Genomic DNA, 21,300 nt, shown 5'->3' on the forward strand with positions numbered 1-21,300 from the left:
CTCTCTTTCTCTTTCCTTTTGTTTCTTCCTTTCCAAGGCTTATAAAAACCATAACTTATGCGCCTGGCAGGAACGCAGTAGGGGGCAAGTTTCCCTGTGCCTGAACGTGATTTTGTTAGTATTGACTTGCTTCAGAGGCAAGGGGTTGCCATGTGCAAAGCTATACTACTAACCTTTAGCTCTTCAAAGTTCTTTAGCGCCAAATTCATATCCCAGCTGTTACCACTAAGAGCCATTTCGGAAAACTGCAATGTCATCTTCGTTTTAAAGCTTATCTCCAGTATAAGCTGCTCTTTTTTAAGCTCTTCCTCCGACTTCCCAGGCTGAGGCGTTCCGTAGCCTGGTTTTGCCTCTGGATGTTGAGTTGCTAATTGCGGAACTGCCGCAGGCTGGGCCGGTGTGACCGTTACAGACGGAGGTGCCTGGGTTACAGGCGCAGCTGCAGCTTGTTCATGCTCTGGAATCCAGGCAGTACAATCTCCAAACACCCGAAGGCAGAGCATGTCGTTGCTAACCCTGAGTCCTCCTAGACCATTTCCAGGTCCAAGGACAAATGTTCGGTCAAAACTGCGAGTTTGAGATTTGCTTCCGGTATTGGGATATATCTCCTCAAATTTTCCATGGACTGTGATCAAAAGGCCACCAACACCAGTCGCACTTTGATTGTTGATATCAGGAAGGCCGGGAATAGGATGGCATTCTATCAACCATTCTTTGGGGTTGGAAAGAATTTCCGGGTGTTTTGTTTGTGGAAATGTATTCCATACTTCGCGGATGCTGTCGGTACCAATAAAGCTACGTGATACGCGGGCAGGGAGATGACTAATTTTCACAAGATTTCTGCTTTTCCGGATGTAAGAATCCCATGGAGGTGTTGATTCTGTTTGTGCCGCTCGAGGGGCTACAGTGTTGACGTTGTACGAAAATATGGATTTTGCGTCGTATATGCCATTGAGAAGATCGTTTCGGTTGTTGTCGAATCCAGTAAAGAAAGCTTTGACAAAATTCTCCGCGATCTGGCCCTCGTCCTGAAAGCTCGGGCCCATGACGGGGATAGGGGTCTTCTTCTGAGCCGCAATTTCTTCAGCTGTTCTAACTGCTGCATTGTTCAATGTCCGGAGTTGAGGATACCATTTTATCATGGTTTCCTTGAAGCTTGGTTCTGAGCATACTGGATTTCCAGTAAGATCTAGAAAGTCGAGGCCGCGAAATTTCCATCTCCAACTGCTTAGGCTCGAGATGTCTTTGAACTGGTTATGCGATAAATCGAGGTTTTTGATATCAGGGAAGGTTTGCGCAAGAGAAGTGACAGCAGTGAGGTTTGGTAGTTGGTTATGCGCCAAGCTGACACTCACGACTGCAGCCTTTCTTTTGGCAGCAGAATCGAAAGTAAGCTCGCACACTTTCATGAGAGCCGGGAAGAATTTTGATTCCGTTGATACGCTGTTAAACATGCCCATCTCCACTAGATCGGGATCCGTACCCAATTTTGATAGATCAAGGAGTTTTCCTGGCTCCGAATATCTCTTTGCGAGGAAAGCAGTCATCTTAGCCTTGGTATCGATCGCAGCTTGAGATGGCCCTTGGCTTGACTGTGATGGGCCATCTGCCATAGCGACGCCATCAAGCAGCTCCACCGTGAGAGGAGCTCCGGCAAAGGAAAATCCATTTAATCGTAAAAATCCATCCACCTGCTCGGGTCGAACTGATATAATCATGCTGTCGCCTTCAACCCGCGACTACTGAATGTTAGCAAGGCATAATTAACCTTGGAAACCGATATTCTTTGCAGTAACTCGATAGCATTCGTAGAATGTCTGGACGGTCTCAGAGAGAAAAAGCATCGTTCCAGCTGACAAGAAAACGGAGACAATGCAGAAGAGTAGTGCTGCAGAGTGTGTCGATAACTGCGAGAACGTGAACGTGAACGTGATATTGCACATACCTTAGTAATCTTGAATCGTCCAGGGGCCGTAGCGTTCTGGTCCGGCGGCGCATATTTCTTCTCCAAAAATGCGACAAGACTGACAACGCCACCGTCGGGGTTCGAAGCCGCTTTGCTATTCTTCCAACCACTCACTTTGATCTGAGTCAGATTCCGTCTCAGGGCTCCATCTGCAATTCCACGTCCGTGTCTGATATTGGCCTGGGAAGAAGAACTGCTGAATATAGCCTTTTGGAGAGCATCAATCGTCTTTTCTTTCTCTCCTGGTCTTCTCGATGATCTTCCCGGAGTGACTCCGCGAGAGCTTCTTATCCGACCCTTTCCAGCACTTGTACCAGAGGCAGCCATATCCATGTCTCCATCTCGATCTACCCGGGGAGTGGCGCCTCGTTTTCGGATGCCACCGCGGTCTGTTCCTCCCGTTCTGCCTCGGGTGCCTCGACTGCGGTTGCTGGAGCTATTCATCCTTCCACCTGAGACCTGCAGCATGACGGAAGAATGCGTTCGCTAGGAAATACGGTGAGGTTGGCGACTTCTTGGTCCCTCAACAGAGGCTGGAACAAGCAGCGTATGGACTGGAGCCCGCTATTTTGAACTGTGTCGCGCCAGCATGCAAGGTTCGGAAGAGCTCGTTGAACTTGGTTGTGTGTCGAAAGATACTTGTCAAAAGGAATATCTAGCGACCGGTCTGCTGTGGTATATAAGGGCGGTATTAGAGGCGCTGATGAAGTGGTGGACGTTATGAAGAAAGCAAAAGCGTTCGCGAGTTTCTGCCTCTGTAAAAGAAAGTCCAGTGACTGGCTGCGCTTAATCGGGCTTAGTGCGGCTCTAAAGATGTGTTGTGCTTATGTAATCGAAATGTCCTGCGGCGATGTTTCTACAAAGCCTTTTTAATATTGAGGCTGGGGGTCATTATATTTATATAGATGGGCATATGCACTCTAGAAATTCAAATATAGCTGCCCTTCTGGCCTAAACCAGCTATGGTTTTCCGGCATTTATATATTTTTGACTTTTACACTATATAGAATTGAAATTGTACGCTAATACACAATACATATTCTCGTTATATATGCTATCTCTATCTAGCTCGCATGGAATGACAGAATACAGAGTGTATACTACCGTATCAGAAACAGTCGTTGCCAGCTTTGCTATGAAACGTTCAACACCAACTCCGGAAAGTAGCTATATATTATGTAATGTCAATTACATAAGAAAACTTACCCATTTAAGCTTCGCTATTTGTGGGTACATATACACGTGATTTAAATTCGTCAGTCAAATTCCGGGCCAATGAGAGCAAATCTTCAATGTGTCCTTTCCCGCTGAGCTTCAAGTCGATGCAGAGTGACGGCGGACTTCCCTCTGTGTACGAGGAGTTGCGTGTCTATCGAGAATCCTGCACTCCTATACCGCTCTCCAGTACGCCACCAGTCACTCACTTCGGCACTCTCACCCTCCTCTCTCTGTAGAATCGGTGATGCGCATTTGCAACAGCCTTTTGAGCTCACGTTGCTATACCTCCTACCTCCACATACCAATCAACGCGAATCGAGGTTGTATATTGACTAAACTGGAGAGGAATACGCAGTTTGCTTTCTAATCCACGAACCAATTGGTTGATTTCGACCCAAGGTTACCCTACCACCCGATATGGCTGGCAAATCTCGATTCACACGTCTTGATGCCTTCGCGAAAACGGTCGAAGATGCGCGGATACGGACGAGATCGGGCGGAGTCGTTACTATAGCTGCATTGCTTATTGTTATATATCTGGTTTGGGGCGAATGGAAAGATTATCGACGAGTTGTGGTTCAGCCTGAGCTGATCGTTGACAAGGGCAGAGGTGGGTACCATGTCTTTATGGATGTCATGGCAGGGAAGTTAACATCTAGTTAAAGGCGAGAGGATGGAAATCCACCTGAACATGACCTTTCCAAACCTCCCCTGTGAACTGCTCACCCTGGATGTCATGGACGTATCAGGCGAACTCCAGACAGATGTGGATCATGGAGTTAACAAAGTCCGCCTCAGCTCCGCAGCAGAAGGCGGAAGAGTCATTGACGTGACAGCATTGTCCCTGTAAGTTGCTCAAATTCCGATTCGGTAGAATTTGCTCAATCCCGTAAACCACTGCTAACCGGTATTTCAATGTAGGCATAAGAAAGAGGACTCTCCCGCACATCTCGACCCAAACTACTGTGGAGACTGTTACGGCGTTCCTGCACCCTCCACCGCAAAGAAGCCAGGATGCTGCAACACTTGTGATGAAGTCCGTGATGCCTATGCGGAGAAGAACTGGGCCTTTGGCCGCGGCGAGAATGTTGCCCAATGTATCGACGAAGGCTATTCCCAGCGCATTGACGAGCAACGACATGAAGGATGCCGTATTGAAGGAATTCTTCGTGTGAACAAGGTTGCTGGGAACTTTCACATTGCTCCCGGCCGTAGCTTGACAGCCGGAAATTTTCATGCCCACGATCTAGACAACTATTACCATACCCCGGTTCCACATACTATGACCCATATCATACACAAGCTCCGGTTTGGACCCCAGCTTCCCGAAGAGCTCTATAGCAGATGGAAATGGACACACCAGGATACCATTAACCCTCTTGACAAATCTGAGCACAAGACTAATGAAGTACGATACAACTTCCTGTACTTTGTGAAGGTAGTGTCAACGTCATACCTACCACTTGGATGGGATCCCACCTTGTCAAGTGAGGCACATTCCCAGGCTCATAGGGACATTCCTCTGGGCAACCATGGGGTCTTCTTTGGCTCCCAGGGAAGTATTGAAACCCATCAATATTCAGTTACTTCCCATCAACGATCACTCGATGCAGAAGATGCTTCCGCCGATGGGCATAAAGAGCGCCAACACGCCCGCGGCGGCATTCCATCTGTCATGTTCAATTATGAGATATCTCCCATGAAAGTGATTAATCGCGAAACTAGACCAAAATCTCTCTCTGCGTTCTTTACTGGTGTCTGTGCTGTTATTGGTGGTACATTGACAGTGGCGGCCGCTGTCGACCGTTTGCTTTATGAAGGGAGCTTGAGGGTTAAGAAGTTGCACAAGAGCTGATTTATATACCGTTCCTTCACGTTGTCACACTATTGCCTATCTGCCTTTTGGCGGCTAGTCTTCTTTTCATTTGCTTTTTTGGTTCTTGAGGAATGATCGATTTTGGCGTTCTATATATTGATCGGTAAATACGATTAAAGGGGTTCCTTCTGAGCGAGTTTTATTAATCTTTCTGGCGCGACCTTTCTACGTAATCTTTCAGTCTTTCTACCCTATATTTACCCCCCTGTGGATCGATGGACCTTCAGGCACACCTTTTTACATCTAATCTATGCAGGGGTGGCGTCATTTGAGTCGAATCTTTAGAGCGAAAAAGCTTTTGATACGCCTATTCGACAGATGGTTCAGTCGTGAGAGGAGAAAAGGCGGATACAATTGAAATCAGTGTCCCAAACACTGTATCTAGCATTAACCCTTGCTTTCCATAGACCTTCCCTGATGCCTTTTGTTTCGCATTTTGAAAATCTAACAGTAATCAATCTATCACTGATTCCAGTTCCCATCTCAAAACGAATGCAATGCAATGCGTATCGTGGCGTATGTAATACTTATCATAGTGTTGCATGCATGAGCTGCGAGGAAGCATAAGATTTGGGGAGGTAAAAACGCACAAATACAATAAATAGACCAAACTCCTGATGCATAACTAGAAAGGAAACATAATGACTATATAGGTAGACGGAGGTGAGCGTTGATATGAGGGATTCCGGGTAACCGAGATCTAAATGGTAGACAAAGCGGACAAAGAAAAGAAACGTTAGGTCCCAGGTCAAGGTGATAAATGATGTGTACTTGAGAGTAGAAAATGACGACGGGAAGGAAGTTCCAAAATGAGGATCTGGTTAGAAAAGGACAAGTAACGAAGGATGAGAAGACAGATGGATGTGATTGGAAAATGGAGATGCGGTCATGGTCATTAACGACAAGAAAGAAACAAAAAATGAAGGCAATAACTGTGGAAATGGCAAGGAGGGTAGGCTTCTAAGTTACTGAGACAGTGTAATGGGCGAAAATGAAATCGAGTCGAAACAGAAAAGAGATTGAAGGGATGGAAACAGTAGATCATGAGCTCAGGTTATGCATGGTACTGAGGCTGCCATTGCTGCCCCTGAGGTGGCGCATAATAGCCTGCCTGTGGTGGCTGTTGTGATTGCTGCTGAGGGAGATATGGGAATTGCATGGATGCAGCATATCCAGGGGATGTACCCAAGGGTTGCTGAAATTGCTGCTGCAGTTGGAACTGAGCTTGGGCCTGTGCCTGAGCCTGTGCTTGTGCTTGTGCTTGGTACTGTCTCTGGGCAATGGCCTGCTGTACTGTTTGTCCACTAAAACCATCCTTCATAGCTTTCCTCTCACGCTCCCGGGAATCAATAGTACTGACAAGTCCGGATCCAAATTGTGGGCTCTGGTTATTATTCAAGTTAAGAAACGAAGATCCAGTCACACGGGCTACATGCTCTTGCTCTCGAGCAGAGAGATGACCAGAAATATCTGGTTGAGCTAGCATTCGGTTGGCGCCCCGCGAAGAAGGACGAGCAGGAGCATCAAGAGGTCCAAGAATGACACTGGCACCACGAGAAGATGGCCGGGCGGGAACGTCAAGTATGGTATTTGCACCGCGAGAAGAAGGGCGGGCTGGCATATCTAGCATGACGCTTGGGCCGCGAGAGTGTGGACGCTGGGGAAGATGAGTAGCGGATGATTGGTGGCGGATATAGGCAGACCAATCTCCTGATGCCGGCCGGGGTGGAGGGGGTGTAGCTCGAGTTGGCATTACTGGAAGATGAATCTGTGATCTGGAAGCGCGGTCGTGAACGAACTGTTCTGCTGAGATACTCGTCGGGCCGGGGGTAATAGGGCCACTGTCTTGAACCATCCCTGGCTGCCAGAGAACGCTGCGGCGGCGTCCACGTTCCTGCGTGGGCGGTGGTGGAGATGGAGACTCGTTCGATTCCTGGTTGAGGTGCTCAAGTAGACGACCAGTCGAAAGTCTTCTACCTCTTGTTGCGAGGGTACCTTCAGAAGGGTTACGTTGATGAGAAGAAGACAGAAGTAGCATAGTATCAGATGTGCTGGGTCGTCTTGCGGTAGGTCTATAGGTATGTGTGGGCCCAAAGTCGACTTCTGGAATATCAGAGCTCACTTCCACAGGAGTAACAGCAGGATGCTTATAGCGAGCGTCACCTATGACAAGATCATCCGTCTTTGGCATAGCGTTACCGACGACTTTCATCTTTCCCATCCTCGGTTTCTGAACAGACTGGATGGACCGGACTGATGCGGAAGATTTATGCGAGCTTGCGTATGATGGAGCCACAATTGAGCTGGCATCATCTTGAACAGCATTCTCTTGTTTAAATGTATACTTCGGCTGGGGTGGTGGAGGAGGAGAAGGTGAGCGCGGTCGCCGTATAATTCTGTCTAGAGCATCCATATCGATGTTATCTCTCAGGCTTCCCAGGGTAGACGCTGTTCTCACACTCGCTGTCTCCGCGATAGGAATTTCTGCCGCAACAGGTTTGCGAGCAATTGGCTTATGCAATGGTGGGTTTTGAGTGCCATCCTGCTGCTTTACCGGAAACTGTCCCTCAGTTGGTGTATCAGTAGTGTTGATATTGACTCCGACGTTTACGTTGCTTGTAGTATCGCTGGGGGTTACAGGGCTCCCCTGAGAGTAATTTGAGCTAGACGCACCAATGCTGTTAAGGCGGTTAAGTGTTGGACCTCGGGGGTCAGCTCGTTGCCCCGTTCCAATATCGGTCTCCTTACTATTATCCTTAGCTGCATTCCAAGCAACTGTAGCACCTGCCACTGCAAGGCCATTTGCTTTGCCATTTTTCTTATTCATATCCACCAACTGATCTAGCGTACCAACAGACATACGGTTCGCGGCATGGCCAATCTCTGGAGATGGCTGGGGTTTGAACTGAGGCGTTCCCCGAGGATCATGCGAGAAAGCAGGTGACACTGGCACACCCTGCGGGGGCGGGTTAGGCTCCAAGCTCTGCATAATTTCCAGACGGTCAACAGGGCGATTGTTGTCCATGAAAGCGCCGCTGTCAGGAGAGCTGCGGCTATCTGTTCCATCAACTTCGGAGGGTCCATCTGTTTGGGGGAGTTCTGGGGGTGGTGTGGGTGGGTGTTCTGGAATGTCTTCTCCGATATTGTTCTCGAAAAATGGCGGGCTGCGGCGGCCACGGCGGGCTGATGGAAGGCCAGTATTTTCAGACTCTGAACGGGTATGGGATATTCCAGGTTTTGTTGGTGAGTTCGAAGCCACAGTATCAGACGAGCTATTAGGCTCGCCATTCCTTGGCCCAACTGTCGCACTACCAAAACGCACGTTGCCAGTACGTTGAGGTAGGCTGCTGCGTTTCCCACTACGATGGCCTGATACGCTGCTAGTCCTACTACTGCCAGCATTTGACGTCATTCGACGTGATGTTGCATCCTTCAACTGCTTTCTCCATTCTCGGGCGCTCCAGCTTTCGCTCCCCTGAGTATGAATGAGTGCGGAAACATCAAGGATATCAAGGTACCCCCTGCGCTTGTTACTAGGCATAGCAAACATCAAGCTGTTGGGGCTAACAGTATCAGCCAGCAAACGATTAGGGCGCCCGTAAAGACGGAAAGCATCATAGGCTGGGAATAACCAGCGAATCATCGTTTCGAATCCGGAGACGGCATTGTGCATTTCCGGGAGCACAAAGACGAAGCCCTCCGATGTGTTCTCTCCAATAGTGACCAGACCTTCGACCTTAACAAGCGTGGACTGGTCTACGAGGGGCCGGGCCTGTGGATATATGGCATACGCAGAGTAAGCATCGGAAATGGTCGCGATGGGGGCTACCTTCTTGCTAGTTTTCCTTGTCTCGTAGAATTTGATGTTCCCTTTGGGAGGTGTGGGTGCTCGATCGTACGCGGATTTCTTCTTAAGAGAGCGGTTGTACAGTTGCATCTCTTTCTCTCCCGGAGGAGAGATGACGCACCAACATCTTCTCCAGGGTGTACCAGCCCCAAATCGAACTCTGGCCCAGTCCTCATATTTGAAAGTTGTCTTCTCAAGGATAAGTTTTATTCCGTTGAGATACTTGCCCTTACCAGCAATAAGGGCGCCGGTGTAAGATTCATGGAGAAGTGAGTTTTCGAACACAGTCAATCGCATTGCGGCCGTCCATTGAGTGAGAGAATGCAATGAATCAAAGTGGAGAAGATACCTATTCTTCCCTGCCGTACTGATGCTGACAACATTTTGTAGGGGCTGATTCGTTTCGTTGTTGGTAGGGAGTGTTTCCATCTACTAGACCGTTAGCTGTTCATCCCCGGTTGAAAAATAGGAGGTAATATCTCACCATTTTGATAGTAGCATCAGCTAAATTAATGAAGCTGGGAGATGCATTTGCCTGTCCCCCAGCCGTATCCAGCGCAGATGCGTTCCAAATTGAAAGCACTGTTCCGACCAACTGTCCAAAGCACTCCACCCACTGCCTATCAGGGCATGCCCGCCCTTCTATAAGGAGAAATTAGTTTACCAGGCCCTTATAATTGGGGGGGGGAGGGAAAATGAAAAGCATACGGGTATCCAAATCATTAAGCTTTAGGAAATATCCCTCTTGGTATAGCTTGTTTGCCTGATTATTCAAGTAGGCGAAGACAGGCTCCAGCTCCGGGACAACGAGAGGCTCTGCATCATATGGAGGTGAGGAAGGAGCTGTCTGGCTCTCGCTCTGACTCTGGCTCTGGCTCTGGCTTTGATTCCGGTCATCATTCTCACTCTGTGCGGACTTCTGAGCCCAGAGAGAGGCTATAGGCCTGCTTAACCTGCGTGTGCGTCTCATGAACGGGGAGGTAGATGTCTGTTGCTCCTGATCCGGAGCCGGTCCAGCCCCGGCCGCTGGGGGCTTGTTCGAGGGTGCTTGGGTTAGGGCTCCAGGAAGATCTGGCGTGGAGAAGGACACTGATGCCGCAGCAGTTTTACCCTTGGGACCATCAGGACGAGAGGAAAGAAACGACGGGACTGTGAAGGGAATTAGCTGGTTGCCAGGATGTGATATCTGGGTGGCCTTGGTTGAGCAGAGCGAAAATAAGACCAACCTCTTAAGCGCCCCATGGTGAGCAATTGAAAGTCCGCGGTGGGATATGGCCCTTTCTAGCGAGCAAGAGAGCCGCCCGACGTGGCAACTGAAAACTGCCAGAGAGGTGTGTCTATGGGCTTCGTTCAGCAGCCATGTGTAAAAAGGGAGGAAGCGGGCGGTTAGGACGGGGAGTGGAAGCGCCGGGAGAGCCAGAGAGATAATTTCTCCCACGACTTGCGACGAAACAGACGAAGCAGCAGGAGAGAGCGGTCTCCGGGAGGATAGGAGGAGAGAGAGCCAAAGGGCGCTGTGGAAGGGCTCGTTTGATCCGGTGCTCTGTGTCTACAGGAGAGTGTGATCCATGGCGCAGTAATTGACAGACAGCAAGCAGCGCACCCCAGGTGATGACGGTAAATAATGAAACTAGCGCTGGAGCTTAAGTAGTTAAAAATAAGGCAGCAAGTGAGCTCTGAGCCTAGCGTCGGCTGATCCAGGCCAGTGTCAGTCGGACAGCGGCTGCTTGAGGCCGAGATGGAGGTTGCAGACAGAAGTTGCTGGAGTTGCGAGGTGGACGAGGAAGAAGATGAGGTGAGGTGAGGTTGGCGAGGCCGAAAAGGGAAGAAGAACCAAGACGGCCTCAGCAGCGCTTCCGCCCTAACCTCGCCCTGTAGGTATTACAGACAGGATACGCTTGACGCCGTCAGTCTCTGTGCAGCTGAGCCGGCCGAATTACGCTTCTGGCTCCGCAAGACGAGCGAGGATACGATACGGGGGCCCTGCCTTGTCAGCTTCAACGCCTGTCCGGGGGCGCGCGCGAGAGAGGCAGAGAGAGGGTCCTTTTCCTCCGCCGGTTCCGCCGCCGCCTCCACCGCCAGCCACACTTTTCACTCTAGCAGCAGCAGCAGCAGCAGCAGCAGCAGCAGGCAAGCAAGGTCGCCTCTACTCTGCCTCTTCCCTTGATCCCGCAGGCGCTAACTATGCTACATAACGAGCTTACAAACTCAATATCACTGGGAGGAAAAAGGAAAGAAATACAAGCAGGTCAAGGTCAAGCGAGCATGATATCTTCACTAGCCATGTCTCAGACCGCGCTCAACAACACCCTGACCCGGAACAGCGTCGTACCGTCGTACAGCTCGCAGTCAGACAAGGAAAAGAAAAGAAGAATATGAAAATGGCCCAAAGACGGATGGGGAGCACCGCCCGCCGCATCGCACCCAGCTGTAGCACTGGCACTCGCGCTGCACCGAACGAGTTCATGGCATTACTGTCTAACTGGCCAGCTCCCCCCCCCCCCCCCCCCCCCCCCCCCGGCACTTGGTTCTCTGGGCAGCATCGAACCTGGGCCAAGGGGGGGCGGACGGCTCTCAGCTCTGATTGACTACGGGGGAGAATTAAAATATGACACCCTGAGAGCGAGTTTTCTTGTTCAATAAATAATAATATTGACGAGAAAGCCACCTATCCACTTTATACAAGTTCAAAGCGCCCAGTTGGTTAGTGTGCTTAGAGTGCGCTGGCCGATCCACCCTTTCCCCAGCGCCTCCAGCCTTTCTCCGGGTTGAAACACCTGATCCTCCATATTCAATAAAATATTCCACATCGTGGTGTGTGCCATAAATATCACATCATGGCATGTGGGAAGGCGTGCCATCGAGAGCCTGGTGACGCGTTCTCAACTCTTCCTCTCTCTCTCCCTGTGCGCTTTTAGTCCAACTCCCGCCTAGACCGCCGGTTTAACCAGCAATTGGACTAGATCTGACAGACCCCCCGGCCTTAGTGAACTCCAGATGGAGCTTAGTAGCCAATTGCCATCAGGGTATCCATGTCCATGCTAGAGCAGGGTCCGACCCCGTCCGGCCAAAGAGCTCAACGTTGTGCTCGATGGGGATGACATTGGCTAACCAGTGTTATACAGGCGGATGCATGTGCGACAGCCGTCGATGCAAATCGCGTGGATTGTCTTCGTACCAGTTGAAAAAGTCATCCCGAAGGGCTAGAATGCGATACGTTCGACTTCTCTCTCTCTCTCTCTCTCTCTCTCTCTCTCTTGCTGCTGGTCGAATGGCCTTCCCCACGGCCCAAGGGCCAACTGGATGGGGGGATGGCCCGAAACAAAGACGAAACGTCGGTGAAGAGTTTGTACGGATATCATGATATGACAAAGCCGGCGGACAAGAGCTATGGTCTTTAGCATTTCATTGTCGGTGCTGATTACGTAGGTAATCTCTCCTTGTGGCTTCTTGATGTCGATCCTTGTGGCATCGGTACCAACACGATGGAAGAAGCAAAGACGAGATCTTCAACCTTACAATCAATATTAATAAGGAATCGAGTAACGAAGGAAGCAAGGAAGCAAGGAAGACAGCAAACAATTGATCGGCTGTTTGCATCGTGGCAACCGCAAGAATGATGACAGACCGAGACGCTGTGCTGTCTCTTTCCCTTTGAATCATAGTCGTTCACTTTATTATTCATTTCTCATTATCGCCATTATGACAAAACCTCTATCGATCAGCCTTCGGAGCATGCCAGGCTCCTCTTTGACAACAAAGCATAGCATGCGCCTATATCGTATTATTACATGGACTGGACGGGACAGATCCCCAGAGATATTACATCCCTTATGGTGGGAACTCGCGTAGCCGATATACTTCTTCTCTCACGACTCCAGGCAGGTGTACGTCAGAAGCGGGTCGACAAGGTCGCCCAACCCGCCTAAACGATCGTCCTTGCCCCGTTCCTGGACACTGTCGTGGCTTGCCATGATCTCATCGACACTAGCATCGGGTCGAAAATATGTATATCTGCCCTCTAGATCGTCGATAAGGCCGCTGCTGCTGCCACCATCACCAGCAGCAGTGCCAATCTCGTCGACGCCCATCCCAATCGTGTCCATCTCATACTCGAATGAAGGTCTGTCAAAGCTCTCATTCCCGCCTTGCATGGCTCGCTGCATAAAGAGAAGCTGGACTTCGTTCTCATCCATGCCGTGTTTTGCGCCCATGTGCAGCCAGAGATCATAGTCCCGGTGGAATCTATGTTCGCACTCAGCTAGTAGACACGGTATATGGCGATTACCTAACTCCTCAGCGTACCCTTGGCCAGTAAGCAGAGCGACGTTAGATGGGCCAGTACGCTTTGATCCAGATTCCAATGTGTTGGTAGCCGTAAGAGCAGCACCAGCTCTGGCTTTCCTCTCGGCCCTGGCATTCCGGAATCCCATATGTGCCGTCCTCACATGTTCTTCCAGAGCAAGCTTACTTCCATACCTCTTCCCGCAAGCATCCATCCCATTCCACCCGCCCACTTTCTTAGACGTAGAGAGGTCGGTCTCGCCGCAGGCAAAGCGCTTCTCGCCCTCGTGCACCGTCTTGACATGGACGTTGAGATTGCCTTTTTTCGTAAAACTGCGTTCACACCCTGGGTGCTGACAGGGATAGGTCCGACGATCCTCCACAGTCACTGTCCCATGAGAAATTTCCATGTGCCGGCGTAGATCCTTTGCTGATGAGCATATATGGGCACAGCTAGGACAGGTCGGAGGATGTACGGAACGCATGTGTGATTGTAGCAGGGCATAGGTCGCGAAGTTATATGCCTTTCCATCTCCCGTTTCTCCTTCCAGCCCTGCATTGCCAATGCACTCCGTGCAAGTAAACCGTGCCTCTCCATGTACCCTCCTTTCGTGGGCTTTCAGATGGCCTGCCGTATCAAATGCAGCAGTACAAGTCTCACCTGAATCAAGTGTAGCTTGGCAGGGGAACGGCCTCTTCCTCAGGTGAACGGTCATAACATGTTTCAACAGAGTGGAATGTTTCCTAAACGACTCTCCGCACTGTTTCCCACTCCCTTCTGCTATTTCAGTGCATGTGTATTTATCCCGCCCTTCATGGGCTGCAAGGTGCCTCCTAAGCCTTGACCCTGTAGCGAACGCCTTTCCGCAACCATCACGCTCACATACATAGTCTCTTATAAGGGTATGCGCACTCTTGATATGATGATTGAGATGAGAGGCTCGAAGAAAGCTCTTTTCGCATCCTTCGTACGTACAGGCGAAGATCCGGTCGTTGGTATGCGAACGTATATGCTCAGTAAGCCGCGCCGGGCGATTGAAAGCTTTGTCGCAGCCGGAGTAAGGACAGAGGTGAGTCTTCAGCTCAGATGGGTATTTCGAGGAAGCAGGTGAAAAGGGCGTCAATGGTGTCGCATGCAGTTCATCATCCGAGCATACTATCTCGTCAACGACGGAAGAGGAATCACAATTGGCGTCGGAATCGTGTATTTCATCTTGGCCTGACAGCGTTAACGGTTGAATTCCACAGCCATAATGCGGTAATGGTAGCATACCTGCCGGTTCAGATAGATGTATCCTCTTCAGCTGCCTCCGAGCTTCCTCAGCTGCCTTTCGTTTGGTTGCGGTCATTATGGATGGTCTCAAAACGCAAGCATTTCTACCGTGAAGATAGCTAGAAACACAACATGGCAGAGACCATACGCCCAGCTAAGTTCATCAGAACCAGAAATAAGCCTCCTTTCCTCAAGAAGGCCCCCAAGCCGGACGTTGTAGCGTTGATGGTTTTAGCTTCTTCGCTTTGTGTGTTTTTCTCGTTCTATCAAAAATTGATTTAAGGTGTTGAGAAATCTTGGCATGCCAAGCATTCTTTTTTTTTTTTTTTCATCTTCTTCCTCTCGACGTCGCAGAAAGGAAGAAACACCATCAACACCGCGCGCGAGGAAAAGATCGCACAGTCCAAGCTATATAAATAGCTCGTTTGTACTTCTTGCATCTATATTTTCTTGCTGATACCTTCAAGATGTCTGACTTTGGCGGAGATGACCATGACGACCGCGAGGAGACTGGGTAAGCCAACCCCATCAACCCTATCGCAAATTTCATGCGCGGACCCGGGCTAATACCTCCTTAGCCTCGACTATGAGCCAGCTGAAGACTTCTATGACGATACTGCAGCCGATGACTATGCAGTGGATGACCAGCAAGAAGAAGGTTATGCGGTGCTGAACGGTGATGGACAGCCTGTCACTACCAACGGAGAGAACGGTGACCCAAATGCCTCCTCCGGCCAGGGTCAAGGGAAAACGATACTGCAGCAACGTGAGAAGAAAGTTGCCAATGATCAGCGGACAACAACACCATACATGACCAAGTATGAACGGGCCAGAGTACTAGGCACCCGTGCGCTACAGATTAGGTGAGTTACTGAAGCTCGAGGGAAAGGGGCCTCTTAGTAAAATTACTTACTAATGCACGGCGAACAGCATGAATGCTCCTATCCTTGTCGATTTGGAGGGTGAAACCGATCCACTCCAAATTGCCCTTAAGGAGCTCAATCAGAAGAAAATCCCACTAATCATCAGGAGGTACCTTCCAGACGGATGGTTAGTACTTTCATAGGATATCTGCCAAATGACGTCGATCTAACATCATTTCTAGGTACGAGGACTGGACATGTGAAGAACTTCTCTGAAGTTGCCGTGGCTATCTCTTGTGTGTACTCATGCTAGTCTAATACCTCAAGCAATGTAACTTGAGACTAGCAGTTTTTGCTCTTTTGCATAGCGTATGGGGTTCGGTTTTGACTCGGATTTTCCTTCCTGTTTCTCCTTAACTTGTCAGAATAAACTAGGGAAATGATAGACAGCAAGTTGCAACTCATTTGGACACACTTGCTGGCCTCGCAGCCTCCTCCCAGCATTCTGGAAATAGGCAACCAAGGGCAAGCATTCCCTCCCCCTGCCAGACTTACGAGAAAGCCATTAAGAATACATATCACAGAAGGCGCATATGCATGTGCTAAAAGAACAGAATAGCCTGGGGTTCAGTGGATTAGACGTGCCATTTACCAGGGGTAATGTATTACAGCCCCCTTCCCCTCACCACACATAAATATACGAGCTTTTCTCTCCTTCTGGGGAGTTAATACAGCACGACAAATTTGAGAGCTGAAAGAATAGCAAGAATTTACACCTATAACAAAGTACTGAATGCCCTCCCAACCTTATTGACATCTCTCTTCTGAGCTAACAGTTTGTTGACAGCACCATGTGTGTGTGTATATCCGCTTCACTAATTCCCTCATGATATGTCGTGCGGATACCAAACACCTGTTTGAAAATTGCAAACGAGTGGACTACTTTGAAGGCGATATCGAGACTGATGGACTGCCTGTCCCCGACCCATGTCCGAACTCAAAGACAGGAGTTAGTCGAGCACGAATGTATGCTGAAGCAACTCATGATCCTGACGCGACCTTTAGGAGCTCGAGTAGACGCGAGGACATCCATGTAGCTTGCCCGAAGTGCCTACAGCCGGGGCTTTACATTCAAGGAGCGGCAGCTCACCAGCCTTAAAGGAATACCTTCAACTTGCACCAGTCGTGATATTCAACTCCTCAAATATCAATCTCAATCCCTAGATTATCAAGCCCACGTTATAAATATTATATTCTTTAGATTAATCAATACCCTCTTCATAGACGAGGTTCGAGATAGAATATTATAAAAAAATTAAAACGACCACGATGCGATTCGAACGCACAGCCTTCGGAGGTAGAAGCCCATCGTATATCTTTAAAATGGGTAACCGAAATCCGACGCCCTAACCATTAGGCCACGCGGCCTCCTGTATGCAAAAATCTGAGTTAATTACTTAATTATATCCCATTTTTAAATATGTGAAGGTCCCGTCGCTTCTCTCTCTGTCCCTGTCTCTGTCCTGTACGGGAATATATAATAATAAATTGGTCACGTGAACACAAAATTACGGACGTCCCTCGAAGGAACGTCACGTGACTCGAGCTTCAAGACGCAACAGAGCAGCAAACGAATGCCTCGACGTCTAGCTAAGCACTAAAAAGGCAGATAAATAGGTGTAGAAATGAGTGATAAGATGGCCTGCAAGACAGCAGGCAATGCTACGGCTATCTATCTATACATGGTGATCACCGATCGGCTGACAGGTTCCTAAGCGAAATGATGAGCAAGGAGGTGGCGGCGGCGGCGCATCGTATATCCGAGACGCTGGCCAAACGCCGGCTCCAACAACATATTATTTTATTATATAGAGAATTATATAGAGAAGAGAAGACAAGAGACAGAGACACTGTCAGTTTTTGTATTAGTCAGCTAACTACATCTCGCTTGGTTAAAGCCTCGCACATTCGATAGAGCTCAATATCATCATCCTCCTTTCCGATATATATTAACATACTATCAGAAAGGAGGATGATGATGAAGCTCTATCAAATGTGCTAAAGCAAAGTGTAGCGAGATAAGATGACTAATACAGAAACTGACACATACTTGCTATGGCGATTCCGCGATAAGCATATGGCATATATAATAATAAGTATGGTAATAAGTATAGAGTATACTTGTATACTAAATTGTAATAAATATAATTAGTATATTATTAGTATTAATTAACTTATACTATCTGCTGCTCATGGTACTTAGTTGAGTAACTATATAGTTCCATTACCTAGGTAGGTAAAAAAAAAAGTGGATCAACGTTATTCTGACCCTCTATCGATCCAGCCTTCCATCCATACCTATCCACCTGCATGCTCCCGTCCACGTTACCTAATGGACCGTAATGTTACGATATCCCGAACTCGCAGACTTCCCGTAGTTATGGGCCCCAGCACCATCTGACTACTGTATAACTACTGACTGGCTGCCATTCTTCGTTTATTGCTCTCAGCATGGAGAGAATTGCGTTGGGAGCGACCGCCGCCAATGATAAGACCAAAAGGCCGACGGTTATCAAACAGCCCTTCCCTTAGGCTAGACACGAGGTTACCTTTGAGCGACAGGCATATGAGAGATTGGGCGCGCATCCACGAATTGCAAGATATATTCGTCCTCTAAGCCACACATCTGAGATGGAATATTACCAGCTTGGCTGCATAGACCAAGCAAGGCATATAATTGAATCCAAGATACCATACCTTAAATGGGCCAAGCAGATTGCAGAAGGTCTGGTTTTTATACACAGCAAGGGCGTCATCCACTGCAACCTACGGTCACCCAACATACTGGTCACCGATACGCTCGATGTCGTCCTAGCCGACTTTGCCTCGAGCTCAATGGACGGAGCTAGGGTATCCAATGTGTACAATAAAACTAGGTATCGGCTGCCCAGCTTCGATGAGTATAAGTACGAAAGCTACCAATATACCATTCAGGATGACATATTTGCATTTGGTAGTGTGATATACAGCCTCGTTACAGCCGAAGACCCATACCAAGAGCGAACAGATGAAGAAGTTATTAAGCTGTACACCGCGGGTACCTTCCCAGATACCTCGGGATGGCCTATAGGTGCGGTGACTACCAAGCGCTGGCGTGGTGAATACTCCGATGCAGCTGAAGTGCTTGAAGACATTCGTTAGTAACAATGTGCCGCAATGTTTTGACACTCCCTACTGATCCATGTTATTACTTCTCTTTCTAGGACACTTGCGGTTCGAAGCCTCCTTAGAGCAACATTGCCTAGTCTACTTTAGGTTTTTATTTCATATCCTTCGGAACATAGGGCCCCCAGACTGATGTATACTCTTTAACCAAAAGCTATGGAAATTCTTATCATTTTTTACGGGAGCTCGTTGATTTGGCGGGATGGCAAAAATTAGATCGCAGGTAAACAAATCTCCCCCGAATCCTCGGTATGACAAGTAGCTCATGGTATATACGACATATAGAGATATATAGAGGACTGTTGTAGATATCAGGATTCGACGCTTCACATTCCGCTCCCGAGTAACGAAAATACTGCAAGCATAGACCGCTTAGAACGGCTACAGAAAATTCCTTCAATAAGGGAATCAACAACGCCAACACGTCTCGACCAAGAATTAATCTTACGGTATCAGTCGTCTTTGAATCGCAACCCCCTCGTATTTCTATGCATGGCGTCGAAATCGAATGTCTCAGGGTGTCAGATATCCAGTTAGTTATGAGGTATCTTTCTTTCGGCAGCACCCTCGGCATCACCATGGACTCAATATCCACGCATCAGCAAAACAATGTTAGTACCTCTCCTTTGCAATGTTATATTCGACTTTCCAACCTGTTCACAAGCGGGACCAACGATATCCCTAGCTTCGAGATTCGGTTCAATTACTAATAAAATCGACGAACAGTTCCGGCCTTGCCGTCACACTGCCGAAGCCAATGCCGCTGCTTTTTCGCCGTTCCTCTTCCCGCCCCACTGGATCCGTCAATGCTGCGGACTTTCCGCCATGCAATAGGAGGAATCACCGCCAGTAATGCCGTTTACCGCATGGCCTTCCCGTGTGCTTGTCCGGTGCTAAGTGGGTGAAGACCCGACTAAACACCTGGTTTCTACAGAGTAGCGTTTGCTGGATTAATCAGACTCAGCTTTTTTCGGTGCCGAACGGCTATTTCACATTTTTTTTTCAATCGCCTTGTCTCTCCACTCTGTTTCCACTCTCCCGTTTATATATTATCCAAGATGGAATCCCATTTGCGCATGGAGTATACCACGTACTTTCTCCCTTGTTTCTCCATATTCGTCATCCTCATGCGTGAGAATGGTTGATCTTGAGAAGGATGGGAAAGGCCAAACTTCCTCTCTAGGAATCGGGGGTGGAAGCGTTGTAGCTTCTTCCACCACCATGCCTGGAGAGAATAACGATGTCGACGATGCCGGCTATGCCAACAATGAACACTCTTATGACAGTGGCTGGACGGCGTGGTCCCAAGTCCTAGCCTCCTTTTTCCTCTTCTTTAACACATGGTATGAATAGCATCCATAGCTACACGACGCAGGCAAAGAACCTTAAAAGGCTAACAGTTCACATAGGGGAATTGTCACCGCGTTTGGTGTATTCCAAACGTACTATGAACATAACCTGCTTGACCACTTATCACCCTCAACCATTTCCTGGATCGGTTCTACGCAATCTTTCTTGTTGCTCTTCTTTGGAACCATAACCGGCTCCCTATTTGATGCTGGTTATACCAAACAACTCTTGATGGTGGGCTGGGTCTTAATCCCACTGGGGCTCATGATGACAAGTATAGCCAGTCAATACTGGCAGATATTCCTCGCTCAAGCTATTTGCATGGGCCTCGGATTCGGCAGCGTGTTTGTCCCCTGTGTTGCCGTTTTACCGCAGTACTTCAAGAAACGAAGAGCCATCGCCAACGGGTTAGCTGCTACCGGTAGCGGAATCGGCGGACTTGTCTATCCCATTGTATTCCGACAGATGCAGAAAAGTCTTGGATTTCCATGGACCACACGAGTGCTAGGCTTTATTGTCTTCACTACCATGTCCATCTCCGTTTCCTTGTTGAAGATGAGATTCAAACCAGCCGAACGACGCAGCTTGGTCCAACTTTCGGCATTCCGGGACCCGGTATATTCCCTTTTTTGTGTTTCGCAATTTTGCGGTTTCCTAGGCCTATACAATATGATGGTATACATTCAGCCCTATGCCATTGATGAAGGAATTATGGGCACCGATTTAGCGTTTTACCTCCTCGCCATACTCAACTCTGCTTCCACATTTGGCCGGATAATTCCAAACTACTTTGTCGATTTCATTGGCCCCTTTAATGTCATGATACCTATGGCATTCTGTTCTGGAATCATAGCCCTTGGCTGGATAGGGGTTCACACCACTGGTAGTATCATAGCCATCGTGATACTATACGGCTTCTTCTCGGGTGCCTTTGTATCCGTCCCTCCGGTAGTTCTAATTAGCATAACCCCTGATCTACGAGATTTCGGCACACGCCTTGGAATGGCGTTCGTGTTCAACTCTGTTGGCACCCTTGCCGGTACGCCTATTGGAGGCGCTATCATCCATGCATCTGGGAATCAGTATCTGGGCGTACAGCTCCTGGCTGGATCCTGTCTACTGATGTCGGGGGTACTCCTTGTTATTGCCAGGTTAGTTAAATCTGGACCGAAAGTGTTTATACATGTCTAGTCAGAAGAAGACGGGCATCAACACACTGATTTTTCCCGTAAGAGTGGTTTTATGCGGGTTAATAAGCGGTTAATCTAGCGTGGCATGCTGGATGATGTTATTCTCTATGTATATTTGGAATTTAAAAAGAGACATATAAAATACTAATAATGATAGAATACTGTTTATGATATTAATCTATCCATGACCCTCCTCCAGAGACCTTCC

At 48.6% G+C, this 21,300-nt stretch overlaps 7 protein-coding genes and 1 non-coding gene across 11 annotated transcripts; 4 read left to right on the forward strand and 4 right to left on the reverse strand.

Annotated features, from left to right (window-relative positions):
• Positions 1-55: 55 nt before the first annotated feature.
• On the reverse strand, positions 56-2,748 carry TERG_06087 (uncharacterized protein; the record flags this gene model as incomplete). The annotated part of the gene is made up of 3 exons (XM_003233043.2): positions 1,946-2,748; positions 174-1,739; positions 56-100 (listed from the first exon to the last, which is right to left on the reverse strand). Exons 1-3 carry the CDS (start codon positions 2,432-2,434, stop codon positions 56-58), a joined length of 2,100 nt encoding a protein of 699 aa, XP_003233091.1. The 5' UTR covers positions 2,435-2,748.
• Positions 2,749-2,846: 98 nt separating this feature from the next.
• On the forward strand, positions 2,847-8,143 carry TERG_06088 (uncharacterized protein). The gene is made up of 3 exons (XM_003233044.2): positions 2,847-3,794; positions 3,850-4,030; positions 4,106-8,143. The coding sequence occupies exons 1-3, from the start codon at positions 3,602-3,604 to the stop codon at positions 5,037-5,039; spliced, it is 1,308 nt and encodes a 435-aa protein (XP_003233092.1). The 5' UTR covers positions 2,847-3,601; the 3' UTR covers positions 5,040-8,143.
• Positions 6,115-10,583, reverse strand: TERG_06089 (uncharacterized protein; the record flags this gene model as incomplete). Of its 2 annotated transcripts, XM_003233045.2 has the most annotated exons (4): positions 6,115-9,336; positions 9,392-9,549; positions 9,616-10,056; positions 10,134-10,149. In XM_003233045.2, 4 exons carry the CDS (start codon positions 10,147-10,149, stop codon positions 6,115-6,117), a joined length of 3,837 nt encoding a protein of 1,278 aa, XP_003233093.1. The 2 variants fall into 2 exon arrangements, with proteins under 2 accessions (XP_003233093.1, XP_047606782.1); XM_047750093.1 differs by having other exon boundaries at positions 6,115-10,056; positions 10,134-10,583.
• A 2,193-nt stretch (positions 10,584-12,776) lies between these two features.
• TERG_06090 (uncharacterized protein) lies at positions 12,777-14,700 on the reverse strand (the record flags this gene model as incomplete). The annotated part of the gene is made up of 3 exons (XM_047748547.1): positions 14,465-14,700; positions 13,213-14,410; positions 12,777-13,152 (listed from the first exon to the last, which is right to left on the reverse strand). The coding sequence occupies exons 1-3, from the start codon at positions 14,538-14,540 to the stop codon at positions 12,777-12,779; spliced, it is 1,650 nt and encodes a 549-aa protein (XP_047604531.1). The 5' UTR covers positions 14,541-14,700.
• Positions 14,701-14,826: 126 nt separating this feature from the next.
• Positions 14,827-16,584, forward strand: TERG_06091 (uncharacterized protein). 2 transcript variants are annotated; one of them, XM_003233047.2, is made up of 4 exons: positions 14,827-14,978; positions 15,043-15,327; positions 15,395-15,514; positions 15,570-16,584. In XM_003233047.2, exons 1-4 carry the CDS (start codon positions 14,932-14,934, stop codon positions 15,601-15,603), a joined length of 486 nt encoding a protein of 161 aa, XP_003233095.1. In that variant the 5' UTR covers positions 14,827-14,931; the 3' UTR covers positions 15,604-16,584. The 2 variants fall into 2 exon arrangements, with proteins under 2 accessions (XP_003233095.1, XP_047606783.1); XM_047750094.1 differs by having other exon boundaries at positions 15,395-16,584.
• A 64-nt stretch (positions 16,585-16,648) lies between these two features.
• Positions 16,649-16,755, reverse strand: TERG_10551. The gene has a single exon. It is a non-coding gene; the product is annotated as a tRNA-Arg (tRNA).
• Positions 16,756-17,561: 806 nt separating this feature from the next.
• Positions 17,562-19,321, forward strand: TERG_06092 (uncharacterized protein). The gene has a single exon (XM_047748548.1). The coding sequence runs from the start codon at positions 18,019-18,021 to the stop codon at positions 18,526-18,528; it is 510 nt and encodes a 169-aa protein (XP_047604532.1). The 5' UTR covers positions 17,562-18,018; the 3' UTR covers positions 18,529-19,321.
• Positions 19,322-19,460: 139 nt separating this feature from the next.
• TERG_06093 (uncharacterized protein) lies at positions 19,461-21,222 on the forward strand. 2 transcript variants are annotated; one of them, XM_003233049.2, is made up of 2 exons: positions 19,461-19,895; positions 19,962-21,222. In XM_003233049.2, the coding sequence occupies exons 1-2, from the start codon at positions 19,690-19,692 to the stop codon at positions 21,091-21,093; spliced, it is 1,338 nt and encodes a 445-aa protein (XP_003233097.1). In that variant the 5' UTR covers positions 19,461-19,689; the 3' UTR covers positions 21,094-21,222. The 2 variants fall into 2 exon arrangements, with proteins under 2 accessions (XP_003233097.1, XP_047606784.1); XM_047750095.1 differs by having other exon boundaries at positions 19,461-21,222.
• Positions 21,223-21,300: the final 78 nt, after the last annotated feature.

Source organism: Trichophyton rubrum (assembly GCF_000151425.1).
Source record: "Trichophyton rubrum CBS 118892 genomic scaffold supercont2.7, whole genome shotgun sequence".
Taxonomy (NCBI): Eukaryota; Fungi; Ascomycota; class Eurotiomycetes; order Onygenales; family Arthrodermataceae; genus Trichophyton; species Trichophyton rubrum.

What these genes read in the sequence shown, in the direction of transcription:
- TERG_06088 (XM_003233044.2), top strand. Translation starts at nt 3,602, where the DNA reads ATGGCTGGCAAATCTCGATTCACACGTCTTGATGCCTTCGCGAAAACG. An exon ending in GATCGTTGACAAGGGCAGAG is followed by an intron (nt 3,795 to 3,849) that starts GTGGGTACCATG and finishes ATCTAGTTAAAG; the next exon opens with GCGAGAGGATGGAAATCCAC. An exon ending in GACGTGACAGCATTGTCCCT is followed by an intron (nt 4,031 to 4,105) that starts GTAAGTTGCTCA and finishes ATTTCAATGTAG; the next exon opens with GCATAAGAAAGAGGACTCTC.
- TERG_06092 (XM_047748548.1), top strand. Translation starts at nt 18,019, where the DNA reads ATGGAATATTACCAGCTTGGCTGCATAGACCAAGCAAGGCATATAATT.
- TERG_06093 (XM_003233049.2), top strand. Translation starts at nt 19,690, where the DNA reads ATGGTTGATCTTGAGAAGGATGGGAAAGGCCAAACTTCCTCTCTAGGA. An exon ending in TTCCTCTTCTTTAACACATG is followed by an intron (nt 19,896 to 19,961) that starts GTATGAATAGCA and finishes CAGTTCACATAG; the next exon opens with GGGAATTGTCACCGCGTTTG.
- TERG_06091 (XM_003233047.2), top strand. Translation starts at nt 14,932, where the DNA reads ATGTCTGACTTTGGCGGAGATGACCATGACGACCGCGAGGAGACTGG. An exon ending in GACGACCGCGAGGAGACTGG is followed by an intron (nt 14,979 to 15,042) that starts GTAAGCCAACCC and finishes ATACCTCCTTAG; the next exon opens with CCTCGACTATGAGCCAGCTG. An exon ending in ACCCGTGCGCTACAGATTAG is followed by an intron (nt 15,328 to 15,394) that starts GTGAGTTACTGA and finishes CACGGCGAACAG; the next exon opens with CATGAATGCTCCTATCCTTG.